Source organism: Canis aureus, chromosome 10 (assembly GCF_053574225.1).
Source record: "Canis aureus isolate CA01 chromosome 10, VMU_Caureus_v.1.0, whole genome shotgun sequence".
Classification (NCBI taxonomy): Eukaryota; Metazoa; Chordata; class Mammalia; order Carnivora; family Canidae; genus Canis; species Canis aureus.
In genome coordinates, this window is record NC_135620.1 from 4,739,373 (window position 1) to 4,756,389 (window position 17,017).

A 17,017-nucleotide genomic window follows, 5' to 3' on the forward strand; every position below is an offset into this window, starting at 1 on the left:
GCATCTTCTGGGAATAGAGAGGCAGGGATTGAGGCCTCCTGAGTCTGGGTTGTCAGCTGAGATAGAGAAGGCAGTGCTTTATAACCAGAAAGTCCAGAGTTGGGTGTAGTTACCTCCAGGACTCATTACTGTTAACCCAGCCAGGGCTTCATGACAGTTGTAAAAGTGGATTCCTTAATATTAAAATAATAATAATACAGTTTCAAAAAAAATAAAGTTGACTGTAGAATGGAATTAATATGACAGGTTTGACTTGGATGTTTAGTATCAAAGTACTTCATTATGAAGTTTCCTTCATTGGGTTTCAGATTGGAAGTAAGTATTGGTAGAGTGATTTGACCTTATTTTTGTTCTTTACATGGTCACATGTTAAAATAGTAAAATTACTTTGATTTTGATAGAGGTTCAGATACAATAGTCGATATGATTTTACATTTTTTCTTTTATGGACACATGAATTTGCTTTTGATGATTGCTTAATATTTCCTATGGTTATATTGGTTGGTGTAATAAACCTAGTCCATACGTAAGGCCTTTGAAGGACTTAGCCAGATTTACAGAAGTAAAACTATCCCTAAAACTTGAAGCTTTAAAATTAAATAATTAAAAACCGAATGAAATTTTTATCTGAGCACAATATGTAAGATTTTTCTTTATTTTTTCATTTGTTTTTAAACATTTTATTCATTTATTCATGAGAGACACAGAAAGAGAGAGAGACAGAGACACAGGCAGAGGGAGAAGCAGGCTCCATGCAGAGAGCCTGACGTGGGACTGGGATCACGCCCTGAGCCGAAGGCAGCGCTAAACCGCTTAGCCACCTGGGCTTCCCTAAGATTTTTCTTTAGTGTGAGTCCTTTTATGATTGAAATTCCATAGAGTCATCCTAGAGAATCTGTTCAGTTGTTGTTTTAGTATTAGAGGAAGTTTTCCTTTTTTTTTTTTAATTTTTAATTAATTAATTAATTAATTAATTAATTAATTAATTAATTAATGATAGTCACAGAGAGAGAGAGAGGCAGAGACATAGGCAGAGGGAGAAGCAGGCTCCATGCATCAGGAACCCGATGTGGGATTCGATCCCGGGTCTCCAGGATTGCGCCCTGGGCCAAAGGCAGGCGCCAAACCGCTGCGCCATCCAGGGATCCCAAGAGGAAGTTTTGCCAGTAGGTTTTAATTGTATGAGTTTTAATTATATTTATTTATTTTTATTTTAAAATTTATTTTTAAAAAGATTTTATTTATTTATTCATGAGAGACACAGAAAGAGAGAGAGGCAGAGATGGAGGCAGAGGGAGAAGCAGGCTCTCTGGATTCGATCCCGGGTCTCCAGGATCACGACCTGAGCCAAAGGCAGATGCTTTAACCGCTGAGCCACCCAGGCATCCCATATATTTAAGAGATTATAAGCACTTTCTTTGGCGGCATATATGCTGAACAGAGATTATGAAAGTTTTGATAAATATTTTCACAGTTATGTTTATTGTTTTATTAGATATGAAGATATTTGAGAATTTAATTAGAAATGAATTATTTGCTTTTCAAGAAGTAACTATTAATCTAATGGATTTACACTTAAATGATTGCATCTTTTTGAGGAGTTAAAGTACTGATGTGTCTGTTTTATGAAATATAAATGTAACAGAATTTAAAGTTCATATCATTAGCCAGTTTCATCTTGCCCTTAGTAGCATTAGGAAGTTAATTACCTTTTGCATTTTCATGTTCATTGTTTATGTTCATGTAAAGTTCAAACATTATGGAAAATGGTACATAGAGAGTGAAAGATTTCTAATTCTCTCGCTGCTCTTCATGCATTTTTTTTTAGAAACTTGGTAGTATATATTTCTGTTATACAAAAAATTTTTTTTGCACCTTTGTTTTTCGTTCTCTTTAGAGGATTGATACTGTTTTTTTTTTTTTTTAAACAAACATGAAATAATACTGTACATTTTGCATCTTTTTTCGCTTAATAGATACTGGATATTTTTCAGTAGCTAGAGATATAACTCATTTTTAAACAACTTTATAGTATTCCTGAAGATTTTCCAACAACAATAATAAAAAATGACAGTTTACTATGTGCTCAATTTTTGAGTTCTCTTTTTAAACCTCAATGACCTCAAGGCATGTGGGCTTTTTATTATCTTTTTGCAGTTAAGGAATAAAAACTGGAATTTACAGATGTTAATCTGTCCAAATTCTCATAGCTAGGAAATGGCAGAGCAAGGATCTTATTCTTGTATTGTACTTTTTAATATATTTAAAAATATTTTATTTATTTATTCATGAGAGACACAGAGAGAGAGGCAGAGATACAGGGAGAGGGAGAGGCAGGCTCCCCACAGGGGCCCTGATGTGGGACTCGATCCCAGGACCCCAGGATCACACCCTGCGCTCAACCACTGAGCCACCGAGGTGTTCCTGTACTTTATAACATTGTATTCTACTATTTCTTTGCTAATTTATGGGAGTGTTTTAATTAATTAATTAATTTATTTATTTATTTTACTTTATTTATGATAGGCACACAGTGAGGAAGAGAGAGAGAGAGAGAGAGGCAGAGACACAGACAGAGGGAGAAGCAGGCTCCATGCAGGGAGCCTGACGTGGGACTCGATCCCGGGTGTCCAGGATCGCGCCCTGGGCCAAAGGCAGGCGCTAAACCGCTGCGCCACCCAGGGATCCCTATGGGAGTGTTTTAATAGGATAAATTCCTAGGAGTGGAAATGCTTGGTTAAGAATATGGCAGTTAAATTTTAGCTAGATTAACTAGTTATTGTCTATTAACTCAAAAAAGAGTTGTATTAAAATGGGATTGAAAGTATTAAAAGTGGGATCCCTGGGTGGCGCAGCGGTTTGGCGCCTGCCTTTGGCCCAGGGCGCGATCCTGGAGACCCGGGATCGAATCCCACATCGGGCTCCCGGTGCATGGAGCCTGCTTCTCCCTCTGCCTGTGTCTCTGCCTCTCTCTCTCACTGTGTGCCTATCATAAAAAAAAAAAAAAAAAAAAAAAAAAAAAAAAAAGTATTAAAAGTTCCCGTTTCTCTGAAGCTTAGGCAGTAGTGATTTACCTTTACTAATCTGATAAATAATGTTTTAATTTGCATTTCTTTGCTTCTTAGAGAGTTGAAGATCTTTTCATTTTTGTTTATTCTCTATATTCTGTGAGTTGCTTGTTTATATCTCATTTTTCATTTAGCTTAAGCATTTTGGATTTTTTTTCACAGCGCTTTATATATTATAAATGCCTGTTGACTGTTAGATATCCTAAAAATCATTTGTCTTTTGTTTGATTTTTAAAGTTTTGCTTATGATGACTTGTGTATTAGTTTTACATTTTTATTTAGACAAATCTGTCAGTCTTCTTTTCAGGGCTTTGAGCCATGCTACCCCAAGAGTAAGAGCATTTTCCTCTAAATATTTTATTTAGTATTTTTGTATTAAAGTTTTAAAAATCCATCTGGAATTCTAAGATACCATATCAAGTAGGAATTTTACTGTTTCCTCATGTTACTATCTGGTTGTTCCAATGTAATTTTTATTTAATTATCCTTTCCCCCTTCAGTTAGGGTACTGCTTTTGATCAAGTACTAAGTTTCTATAATACCTGGGTCTATTTCTGGAATTTTTGTTATATCTTTACTTACCTATTTTTGCGTCAAGATTCCTCTTTTTGCTTTTTGTAGTTTTACAACGTGTAGCATAGTATTCCTCTTTATTATCTTCTCTTTTTAATTATTTCTTAATTTGTGTTCATGTACACTTCCGGATAAACTAGTTGAGTTAAAAAAAAATCCTAGAGGCTAAGACATACATGAAATGGTGTTCACTCTCACTCATAGTTAAAGAAATGAAATCAAAAAGAACAATTACACTGTTTAGCTATCAGATTGGTAGGAATTAAAAAATTGATGATATCCAGTGTTTGTGTAAGTGTTTGGCAAACAGCATCTTTTTTTTTTTTTTTTTCCAACATCTTCTTCATTGGTAGAAGTATAAATTGTTTTGGAGGGCAGTTTGATAATATTTCTGTCCAAATTAAATTTATATACTCTTTGATCTGATGTATATATATGATACATATATATATGTCATATATATTTTTTTTGGAAAAATCTGTGAAGATAGGTATTCATTGTAGCACTTTTAAAAAAAAAGATTTTATTTATTTATTCATGAGAGACAGAGAGAGAGAGGAAGAGACATAGGCAGAGAGAGAAGCAGGCTTCATGCAGGGAGCCCCATGCGAGACTCCAGGATCACGCCCTGGGCTGAGGGAAGCACTCAATCCCTGAGCCACCCAGGCATCCCTTTTGTAGAACTTTTTTTTTGCTAATATAACAACCTTTTTTTCTTAAAAAAAAAGTTTTTTTTTATTGGAGTTCAAATTGCCAACATATAGCATAACACCCAGTGCTCATCCCACATGTAGCACTTTTTAAAATAGCAAACAGTAGCATCAAGAATAACCGGAAAAGCTGGAGATTACTTATTTAATGTGATATTTGTTAAATTATAGCACATCTATAGGATGGAATATGCAGCAGAATGGATTAGGTAGATCTGAGTGTTAAGTGAACTCTGCAAATTATCAAAATTAAGTACAGTAATCACTTCATGTGAATAAAAACTGTTTATATATCAAATATTCTAGATTGTGTAAACACTTTTTCCCTGAAAGAGTTAATAAGAAATAGTAGTTACTTTTTTGAAAAGTATTGGTAGTCATAGAGTGGGAAAGATTTACTTTTTCTTTTAAGTCCTCCTGACCTGTTTGAATTGAATATAGAAAGTTTTCTACAGTCCTAATATTAGGCTTTTTGTTTTCTTTATGTTTTTCACTATTTCAAAAATTCCAGTGGAGTTATCATTGTTGTTTCATTGGTTTTATAGACTAATTTGGGAAGAATTGACATTTTTGCATTGTTGATTATTTCCACTCAAGATTTCTTTGTTCAGTTTATATTTTTTAGTTGTAATTTATAGTCTTCTTTGTGTAAGCCTTAACTATTTCTTTTTTTCTTTTTTTTTAAATTTTTATTTATGATAGTCACACAGAGAGAGAGAGAGAGGCAGAGACATAGGCAGAGGGAGAAGCAGGCTCCATGCACCAGGAGCCTGACGTGGGATTCGATCCCGGGTCTCCAGGATCGCGCCCTGGGCCAAAGGCAGGCGCCAAACCACTGTGCCACCCAGGGATCCCGCCTTAACTATTTCTATATGAATTTTTTCCCCTTATTTTATCTTAGAGTAAGAGGGTGGGGGAGGGGCAGAGAGGGAGAGAATTTAAGCAGGTTCCACCCTCACAGTGGAGCCAGACAATGGTGCTTGATCTCATAACCCTGTGATCATGACCTGAGCCAAAATCAAGAGTTGAATGCTTAGCCAACTGAGCCACCCAGGTGCCCTGTATATGAATTTGTTTTTAATATTTTAGTTTCTTTTGTGAATGAGATCTTTTAAAATTGCATTTCCTTGTTGACTGTTAGAAGTTACGTGAAAGTTGTTGATTTTATGATTATTTTGTGGTAGAACATGTCTCAGAACTTTTTTAGTTCCCATAGTTTTTCCATTGTGGTTGACTTGGACCTTCTGGGTGTATAATCATCTCATCTGACAAGACTTTAAAACTTCCATTTCAGATTCCTCAGTTCCTTTTAGATGATTGCTTTAAAAATGGTATCCCCTGCCGTATATTTTGTACCCAGCCAAGACGGTTAGCGGCAATTGCCGTGGCTGAAAGAGTTGCTGCAGAGAGAAGGGAAAGAATTGGTCAAACAATTGGATATCAGATCCGATTAGAAAGCAGGTAATGCTGGTTCTCCTGTAGCCTATCTTTGATTGTTCTTTGAAAAGACTGATGTTTATATTGCACTAAATACGGAGAATATTAGTTGAAAATTTGATGATTATTTTACTCTAGGTAAGTCTTTGATAAGATATTGAGGTCATGATTGAACTTAGTACAGTTTTTGAATACATAGTAGAAAGAGTTGGGCCATAGATAGAAATCCTATTTCATAGTTTTTGATCAAATACAAGTTATTTCACCTTGTTGAACCTCGGTTTTCTCATCTATAAAATGGGGCCAATAAAAGCAGCTAGAGCCCAGGTTTGATGTGATGTTTATAGTAAATAAATGGTAATAACTGAATTGATTATTAGTGGTGGTACTAGTAGTACTTTCTTAATAGTAGTACTGTTTCTTTGCTCTCTATAATTTGCATGTAGTAATTCAAAAAGCTGTTCATTTATGATACACTTTTTTCAAGCAAAAGGTGTTCAGGGTTTTTTAAAAAAAATCTATTTATGATTTCTTAACAAAATAATGACTTAATTATTAAAGGGCTGTTAGTAATAAAAATCTTTTACAAGGTTGTCAGGTATGAAATATATATTTCACATGACTTGGGTCATAAAGCATACATACCAGTTCACCACTATATTAGTAACTTTAACCTTTATTAAAGTATGTATGAGACTAACATTTAATGTGATCATGTTTTCATTACATATAAGAGTTGTAATTGTGTTCTTTAATTTTTTTAAAAAGGGTTTCTCCAAAGACACTTCTGACATTTTGCACTAACGGGGTTTTACTTCGTACATTGATGGCAGGAGATAGTACATTGTCTACTGTGACACATGTTATTGTGGTAAGAATATTGCTGAGTTTACCATATACAATTCAGATTGCTTAAAACTTTGAATATGTAATGAGATTTTTGGGATAGGATGTGCATGAGAACCAATTTTTTTGAACAGCTATTATAATTAAGTTACTTTTTATTGCCTATAATTATTATAAATACTTGTGTTAAGTAGAGATATTTTTACTATGAGGTTTTATAACGGCAAATAAAGAAAGTAAGTAAGTTTTCTAAAAGTGATTTTTATATGGGAAAATGATACATGTACTTAGTGTTCCCCAGAACGGTGAAAGTTTTCTTTTTCCTCTGTGCTTAGTCATCTGATTCCTCCTTTAGCTAATATGTATTTCCCAGTCTTAGGGGTACACTTTATAGTCATTTTTAAATTTTATTTTTATTTTTAGTTTTTTTTTTTTTTAAGATTTTATTTATTTGAGAGAGAGAGAGAGAGAGAAAGAGCAGGGGTAGGAAGAGAAGTAGACTCCTTGCTGAGCATGGAACACAGTGTTGGGGCTGGAGCCCGATATGGGGCTGGATCCCAGAACCCTGGGATTATCACCTGAGCCGAAGGCTGACACTGAACCAACTGAGCCACCCAGGCACCTAATATAGTCATTTAACTTCATAGTTAAGCTGCTCAATTAGGTAGCTGCTGATGAAGTAGATGAATTACCACCTCATTAAAAAATTCTAAGGTTTTATCCAGTTAGTGTCAGAAAAGAATTAGATTAAGTTGTATAAGCTTGCAATAAGCGGCTTTTGGAAACGTACTACTTCTGTGCATTCAAACCAAAGGGTGCACCTGTACTCTGATGTTAACTGAAACATATGTGTTTTTAAGGATTTTATTTATTTATTTGACAGAGAGAGTGAGTACACAAGCAGGGGGTGCAGCAGGCAGAAGGAGAGGGAGAGGCACAGGCTGATCAAGAAGCCTGATGTGTGGCTCAATTCCAAGACCCTGGGATCATGACCTGAGCTGAAGGCAGACACTTAACTGATTGAGACACCCAGGCGCCCCTAACTGAAGCATATTTAAATAAATTTTATATTTATTAAAAGTACATTAAATTAGACTCCATTAATTCAGAATTGGTTGTAGTTTGTGTGTCTTTTATCTTGTCTAAGAAGCAGTGTTCTGTTACCCACAGTGAGTTGTTAATGTCTGATAGTTTCTGAATTGTCCATAATACAAAATTTTCATGAGTCCTGACTGGCCTTGTTCACATTTAATTAGTAGAAAACCTAGCAGCTCCATAATTTTAAAGACTTAGTCATCCATGTTTTAACCATTCCATCATTTTATTTTTGTTCACTACAGGATGAAGTACATGAAAGGGATCGATTTAGTGACTTTTTACTTACAAAGTTGAGAGATCTGTTGCAAAAGCACCCAACTTTGAAACTTATTCTTTCTAGTGCTGCCTTGGATGTGAATCTTTTTATAAGATATTTTGGAAGTTGTCCAGTGATATATAGTAAGTTAAATGATCAGATTTCTTTTAGGATTTTTATGAAAGTATACTTTTTGGCATGATTATATTTACTGTAATTGGAATTGGGGAATGTTCTGAAGTAGAATGTCTGAAAACTTTGTTTTCTGTGTGGTATGCCTCATCATTCATTTCTCTGTATTTTCATCTTTTCCTTTTCCATCCATACTTTTTGGTATTATGTTGTGAGGACAGTTCTTCAGTTGTAAAAGAAAATGTGCTTTATTTTCATTTCCATAGCCTCCTTTATTTTATTATTTATTTATATATTTTTTAATAGACATGCTGCAATTTTATTTTTAAGATACTACTTATTTTAAAGAGCGAACGAGAGAGAGCACAAGCAGGGCAGAGAGAGGGAAGAAGCAGACTCCCCCCTGAGCAGGGAGCCCCACGGGTTTGATCCCAGGGCTCCGAGATTATGACCTGAGCCAAAGGCAGATGCTTAACCAACTGAGCCACCCAGGTGTCCCTCATGTCTTCCTTTTTTTTTTTTTTTTAATTTTTTTTTTTTTATTTTTATTTATTTATGATAGTCACACACAGAGAGAAAGAGAGAGGCAGAGACATAGGCAGAGGGAGAAGCAGGCTCCATGCACCGGGAGCCCGACGTGGGATTCGATCCCGAATCTCCAGGATCGCGCCCTGGGCCAAAGGCAGGCGCCGAACCGCTGCGCCACCCAGGGATCCCCATGTCTTCCTTTAATTCTGTCTTACAGCTTCCTTTTTTTTTTTTTTTTTTAAAGATTTTTAAAATTTATTCATGAGAGACATAGAGAGAGACGCAGAGACATAGGTGGAGGGGGAAGCGGGCTCCCTGCAGGGAACCGGATATAGGATTCCATCCTGGAACTCTGGGATCATGTCCTGAGCCAAAGGCAGACAGACTCTCAACTGCTGAGCCACTCAGGCGTCCCTACAGCTTCCCCTTTGTTGCTAGACTCCTTGAAACAGTAGTCTACACGCCTATGTTTAACTTCCTGTGTACTTTTGAATAGACTGCCACTTAACTTTTGTCCTGACCTTTAATCCAAACTGGTTTTGCCACCAGTGTTTAAAAAAAAATTATTACATTTCTCTTTAAAAATTGAAAAAGTTGTATATGTTTAGCTCAATGATAGAGTATAAATATATATGGAGAGAGGTTCAAAATTGCCCCATCCTCTTTACATTTTATGTTCTACTTTCCTGATAGGATTACTTGATTTTAAAGCCACTTGCATATTCTTTCTCACACCGTCCATGTTCATACTACATATGAAAACACATACTTATACATGAGGTGTACAGAAATTGGTTTTACGGTAATGAGCACATGCCTTATACATTATTTTGCAATTTGCTTTATTTATATAACAGTACATCATGGAAAATTCTGTAGTGTATTAGCTGTAACTATAGTTCATCATCATCATTTTTTTTGATGTAGTTCATTATTTTAGGCAGCTGTTTTAATATTTCATAATATGAATGTACCAAGATTTATTTAACCATTTATATCTTTGGACACTCAGATTGGTTCCAGACTTTCCTTTTCCACCACCATAAACAGTGTTGTAATAAACATCCTTGTGTATATATCCTTATATACTGGCACTCTTATTTCTAGAAAGAGATTTCTGAAAGTAAAATTATTGAGGAAAAAGAGTGTATCTGTTTTTAATTTTTTATTTATTTATTTATTTATTTATTTATTTATTTATTTATTTATTTATGATAGTCACAGAGAGAGAGAGAGAGAGAGAGGCAGAGACACAGGCAGAGGGAGAAGCAGGCTCCATGCACCGAGAGCCCGATGTGGGATTCGATCCCGGGTCTCCAGGATCGCGCCCTGGGCCAAAGGCAGGCGCCAAACCGCTGCGCCACCCAGGGATCCCTGTTTTTAATTTTAACAGATTTTGCCACTGTACTTTTTCAAAGAGCTGAAATGATTTATATATATTTCTATAGTGTATGGGGCTGTTCATTTGTGTATTCTTACCAGTATTGTTTGAAGCTGATTTAATTGCCAAGCCTACTATTTAAATTTTACACAAAAATCTGAAATTTTCTCTATATTTCATGGTTGGCCCCCTTTTTGGGTGTGTATGAAATGCTTGCATCCCATAATTTGACAACACTGCCTCCTACTTTTTATGTTCTGCATTAGAGCCTATATTTTAATGGTCTCTTTTATATATATGCTTATATATTGGTGTTTTATGGTCTTCTCTTGATCCATTTTTTTCCCTCTTCCTTTCTTTCCCTTCTTTTTTTTTTTTTCCTCTTTGTTCCTTCTCTGTGTTGTACTCTACTAGGTACTGGAGAGGCACATGTAGTTTCCCTGAAAGCTCTCATTTATGTCCTTGGCTTCTGCTTTCTTTTTTATACTCATGACTCCTGAATCTTTATTTCCAATTCAAACTGTTCTCCAGAGCTTTGGGCTTAGATGTCATATAAGCAGCTCATTTCTGATATGTCCCAAGCTAAATATTTAATCTCTTCTACAAAATCTACTCATGTGTTGCCCATTTTAATTAATCATACCATCAACCTAGTCACCTAAGTCACAAACCTATCTTTCTTTTTATAATGTTCTTGGATGATAAGATACATAAGGCAGCTGTGCTTCTGCTTATGATTCATATTTCTGGTGCCTAGCCTGATGGCAAACACATGATAAGTAAGTACACACTGGAAAAAACAAGCAAATGAACAGTCTGTAACATAAGAGTTGGAATCATATTTATTTATTTATTTATTTATTTATTTATTTATTTATTTATTTATTTTTAATTTTTATTTATTTATGATAGTCACACAGAGAGAGAGAGAGAGAGAGGCAGAGACATAGGCAGAGGGAGAAACAGGCTCCATGCACCGGGAGCCCGACATGGGATTCGATCCTGGGTCTCCAGGATCACACCCTGGGCCAAAGGCAGGCGCTAAACCACTGCGCCACCCAGGGATCCCGAGTTGGAATCATATTTAAAGGACAATATGATGAGGATAATTTGCCTTCTGGAATTGCTTTTGGATTTTATACTCAGGTTCATTAACTCATTCAGATCCATTACGTCATGGTATTTGTTTTATTTTTTTATGTGCATTGTCTCTAAGATGCAAATTGACTCTTTATTCCTATTATTTAGTACAGGGAAGACCATTTGAAGTAAAAGAAATGTTTCTGGAAGACATCTTAAGAACTACTGGGTACACAAACAAAGAAATGTTAAAATACAAAAAGGAAAAACAACGAGGTAAGCTTTTTATCAAACAAATATAAAAGATAACTGAGTTTTTGGAGTCTTATACTATGGAGGTACAAGGACACTTGAAAGTGTTTTTCCTTTGTATATAATTGTATAATATTATATTAGAATTCTGTCTTAAGCATACTCTTTACATTGTGGTTTATGCCCATAAATTATAATCTGTAGCGAGGAATTGAAAGTGGATGCCAGAGTTGAGGAGGAGTGTGTCTGTCTCCAAAGATGCAACAACCACTGTTATAAGGAGGCAGAAGAGTATGTGCTGCTGCATATATAATATGCCACATGTGATAACAGTGTGGTATGCCCCAGCATAGCCCCAGAGTGGGGAGTGAGTGGGGAGAATTGAAAAGGGTAGCATGTAATAACAGGCTCATCTTTGATACAAATGTCAAGTCTTCGGATCTTGATTTTTTTTTTTTTTTTTTTTAGAGAGAGTGAAAAGAGTGAATGCAAGTGGTGGGGAGGGGCAGAGGAAGAGGCAGAGAGAGAATCCCAAGCAGTCTCCATGCTAGGTGTGGGGCTAGATCTTGTGACCCTGAGATCATGACCTGAGCCCATAGCAAGAGTTGGACACTTAAACAATTGAACCACCCATGGACCCCTCAAATCTTGATTTGTTAATGACTTATATCTGTACTTAGAATTTAGCATTATTTGCCCATTAATACATCCCTTATCATGACTTACACTATATCTCAGCTTTTGAGTTAGGATGAGATTCTGTTTTGCTGACTTTTCACTACATTATTCATGGTAGAAGATTTGGTGGCTTCAAGCTTTGATTCCTTTGTTTAGTCTGTGTGACCTTGGACGAATATCTTAAGTTCTTTGGATTCTCTACTTGAAGAAAAGCAGTTAGCAATGCCTATTTCACAGTGCAGTGCTGAAGTACAAATAGTATGCACATCGTAAAACTAGTAGATCTCTAAACTTCTGAAGGTGAAAATGGTATATAACTTTTATCTCCAACAACTGGCATGGTGGCAGAAGTTCAATACATGGTTCTCTACAAAGTGCTCTATAAAAATTAGTCATTGATTTAAACATTGTTTATTGTATGGCTAAAATACTATTCTTTGAATTTGGACTTAGAAGAAACTTCTCACTAATAACAAGAAATAGATGACGTTTTTAAGCAGTTTCATGTGTCCTTAAGGTTCAACACAATACATTTTACTGAATGTTTCTCATTAATGTGTTTTGAAAAAGTAACTTCACAATAAGGCCAACTTTTTTTTTTTTAAGATTTTATTTATTTATTCATGAGAGACGCAGGGAGAGAGAGAGGCAGAGACAGGCAGAGGGAGAAGCAGGCTCCACTCAGGGAGCCAGTCACGGGACTCGATCCTGGGAACGAGTCCTGAGTCCCCAGGATCATGCCCCAGGTTGAAGGCAGAGGTAAACTGCTGAGCCACCTGGGCTGACAATAAGGCCAACTTTTAAATATTTTCAGATTCACTTAATTTTCTTAAAGGAATATATTCCCTAAAGTGAAGGATTTTCTTACTTTTTTTTTTTTTTTTGTTATTAATTTAGAAGAGAAACAACAAAGCACCCTTACGGAATGGTATTCAGCTCAAGAGAATACTTTCAAGCCTGAATCTCAGAGGCAGAGAACTGTTCCAAATGTGACTGAAGAGTATGATTTATTGGATGATGGCGGTGATGCTGTCTTCAGTCAGTTGGTAAGACCTCATTGGTTTCACAATGATATTTTGAGTGAAAAACGTACTTTTAAAGAACATGTTATGAGATTATAATTGTTACTGTATTATTTACAGTGTAATTCTCTTAGTTTATCTTAGGCTACAACATATTTTTCAGAACAACTTTGTAATGTACCTTTTTTGGGATAGATAATGCAGCATCTTTTACTGTTTTCTTCTCAGTTTAAATTATTTCAATATTTTCTCTAAATTTTTTGGAGAGGATAGTTTATAGATCTTATGCATATTTATTATTATTGCCTGATATTTTCTCATCTCAAAAGTTTAAGAACCTGTGAGCTAAACAATGTAAGATAAACTCAAAGGAAATCAAGAAAATACTGTTGATATTAGAGCACATAACCATGGGATGCCTGGGTGGCTCAGCGGTTGAGCGCCTGCCTTTGGCCCAGGGTGTGATCCTGGAGTCCCGGGATCGAGTTCCATGTCGGGCTCCCCGCATGGAGCCTGCTTCTCCCTCTGCCTATGTCTCTGCCTCTCTCTGTGTCTCTCATGAATAAATAAATAAAATAAAAAAAAATAGAGCACATAATCAATACTGGTGTCATTTCTACCACTAACCAGCTGTGTGACTTGATAAAGTCAGTTCACCATACACCTCAGTCTCTTCTTTACTCCTTTTCTTTTTTTCTATTTTGTCAGAGAATCTTTTACAAATGAAATGTGCCGTAGAAGCCATGCTTGTTCATCCTCAGTGTCCACCTCCATCCCTAGTTGGGGCCTCTGCTACCTTGGGTTTCATGGAACCCGTTTGAAAAGTGGAACTAGCTGGTTGCCTAGGTTCCTTCTGGTCTTTAATTCTGGTTTATAATTTTTTTAAAAGATTTTATTTATTTATTCATGAGAGACCAGAGAGAGAGGCAGAGACATAGGCAGAGGGAGAAGCAGGCTCCATGCAGGAAGCCTGATACAGGATTCGATCCTGGGACTCCAGGATCATGCCCTGAGCCAAAGGCAGATGCTCAACTACTGAGCCACCCAGGTATCTCTGGTCTAGAATTCTTTAAAAGGCATCAGTGATTAGTCTGATGCAAAATATTGCTGCGCTTGTGCACTTTTTAGAAAATTTAACAGTTTTGAGCATGAAAAAGTACATAAACAGATATGGTTAGAGTTCTAATGCATCCAAATAAACTATACATGTTTTCAAAAATGCTTTTGAAGAATATTTAAAAGTTGTTTTATAGTATGGGGAACATCATTTGGTTCATTGAACAGCATTTTGACTGTTAGTGTTTCTTATGCCTGGCTGTACATGAGCATCACCTCAGGAACTTTTAAGGCCCTATGGAATCTGGTCTCCATCAGTAGAGGTTCTTTTTTTTTTTTTTTTTTTTTTTTTTAAGATTTTATTTATTTAATCATGAGAGACCCAGAGAGAGAGACATAGGCAGAGGGAGAAGGAGGCTCTCTTGCAAGGAGCTTGATGTGGGACTCGATCCCAGACCCTGGGATCATGCCCTGAGCCGAAGGCAGACATTCAATCACTGAGCCACCTAGGCGTCCCAATCAGCAGAAATTCTAATGAATTTGCTCTGGGGTGGGACCTGGCATAAGTGTTGAAAAACACAAGTGATGGTCCCTCTGATGTGCAGCTAGGAGTGAGAACTACTGCTGTACAGGTATATTTAGCAGCCTTCTGCCAGAGCACATTTGGTTAATATTTTGACCGAATCATACTCCTTTGTTTATAAACGCATTTTCAGATAAGAGATAGATATAACAAGATACCATATTGTAAGTGGAGTGTTCATGTTGAGATGAGAGACTTTTATGTCAAAGCCTGTGCTATAAAATATGGTTAGTAGTTTTTGTGGTTATTATGGTTATCTCACATTCTTTGCACATAAAGGTTAAGCTGTCATGTAATTTATACTCTTTGCTTTTTTTTTTTTTTTAAAGACAGAAAAAGATGTGAATTGTCTTGAGCCATGGTTAATAAAGGAAATGGATGCTTGTCTCTCTGACATATGGCTGCATAAAGATGTTGATGCCTTTGCTCAGGTCTTTCATCTTATTTTAACTGAAAATGTTAGTGGTACGTGTAATTTCTTAGAACATATTTTTATTACACTTATGGTTATTTATGGGGGAAGTATAGTTTAATTCAAAGTATATTTACATTTTTTGTTCATAACCAATAATTTGTTCTTTTGGAGTATTTATTTCAAATGGATAAATTAGGATCTTATTAGTATAGTAGAATAAGTAAATATTGTGTTAAATTGGGGATTTTTTTTTTTAAGTAAGTTCTACACTCAACATGGGGCTTGAACTCATGACCCTGAGGTCGAGTTCTGTGCTCTACTGACTAAGTCAGCTAGGTGCCCCTAAATCTAGTGATTCTTAATCCAGTTGTCTCCAGAGGGTTATATGGGGTCTGTGAATATATGACAGTTATGTGCAAAAGTATTTTTATGTATATGTCTTGTGCATATAAATATATTCCCCTTTCCTCCCAAGGGAATATCTTGGAGTTTGAAGAAATTTGTGATTTTAAAAAAGGAAGGAAAAGAAAGGTTGATAACTTTGCTCTAGATTTTATATTTAGTATGTGGAGAATTTCAGCGTAACTTTAGTTATGTAATAAGCTCAAGTACTAATTCACGTGCATATGCTTTATGTCATGTGATATGTTTTCACTAATGACATACTCTAATTTTATTAGTTGATTATAGTGGATTTTGGTAACCAAAGGTCAGTTTCAGATCCCTGAGGCTTGTAGGCAGAAGACAGAATGAAAGACCACAGAAGGTCAGTACTGAAAAGGATTTGTACTGAAAAGGATTTAGATGTCAGCTAGTTTATCCCCTCACTTAAATTTCTCAGCATTATTATTATAATTATTATTGACCATTCCTTTCTTGAAACATTTTCTTTAATTAACCTCTCATATTCCACGCTTGAATTATTTTCTTCTTTCTCATCTCCCCAGTTGGAACTTCTTGGATTCTTTGGCACAATTTTCCCCTTTTTTTCTTGACCTCTAAATATGGAATAGCCCAGGCCTCAATTGCTACGTGTGTTGCTTTTCTTTACACTTACTCCTTACGTGGATCTCATCTAGTCATAGTTTTCAATACTTGTTTAAAACGACTCCTAATTTTACTGTTCTAGTCCTGACCTCCCTGCTGACTTGAGTCACCTGCCTGATCACTTTGACATCTCCCACTGGATGTATATTAGGGGAATAAAACTAGATATGCCCCAAACAAACCTTCTCACTTCCCTCCCAACCTGCCTTTTTCTTAGTGTTTCCTTAGCGTTCATAATCAGTAGTAAACTTCTTTAAAAATGATGTGCTTGACCATCACAGGTCTCCTGAAACTGAATTTTCACCTAGTTACTGAGGCAACAAAATATAAAGTCATTTTTAAAAAGATTTTATTTATTTAGTTAAGAGAGAGAGAGAGTGCAAGAGCACAAGCAGAGGGGAGGAGCAGAGGGAGAGGGAGGAGCCGAGGGAGAAGGAGAAGCTGGCTCCTCGCTGAGCAGCAAGGCTGGCGAGGGGTTCAATCCCAGGACCCCAGGATCATGACCTGAGCCAAAGGCAGACACTAAACTGACTAAAGCCACCCAGGCACCCCATAAAGTCATTCTTTTTTTTTTTTTTTTTTAAAGATTTTATTTATTTATTCATGAAAGACACAGAGAGAGGTAGAATCATAGGCAGAGGGAGGAAAAGCAGGCTCCATGCAGGAGGATCCTGATGTGGCACTTGATTGCGGAACTCCGGAATCATGTCCTGAGCCAAAGGCAGACGCTCAACTACTGAGCCACCCAGGTATCCCGTCATAAAGTCATTCTTTTTTTTTCTTTTTTTTTTTTTAATTTTTATTTATTTATGATAGTCACACACACAGAGAGAGAGAGAGAGGCAGAGACACAGG

The 17,017-nt window shown here is 36.1% G+C and overlaps 1 protein-coding gene across 4 annotated transcripts in view; it reads left to right on the top strand.

Moving 5' to 3' along the window:
- The window catches only part of YTHDC2 (YTH N6-methyladenosine RNA binding protein C2), a 77,178-nt gene that overhangs the window by 10,622 nt on the left and 49,539 nt on the right, over positions 1–17,017 (top strand). For all 4 annotated transcript variants that reach the window (XM_077911245.1, XM_077911244.1, XM_077911242.1 and 1 more), the window contains exons 5-10: positions 5,646–5,812; positions 6,557–6,659; positions 7,975–8,131; positions 11,278–11,385; positions 12,937–13,085; positions 15,030–15,165. In XM_077911245.1, the coding sequence (XP_077767371.1) occupies positions 5,646–5,812; positions 6,557–6,659; positions 7,975–8,131; positions 11,278–11,385; positions 12,937–13,085; positions 15,030–15,165 (820 nt within the window). The remainder of the gene's footprint in view (positions 1–5,645; positions 5,813–6,556; positions 6,660–7,974; positions 8,132–11,277; positions 11,386–12,936; positions 13,086–15,029; positions 15,166–17,017) is intronic.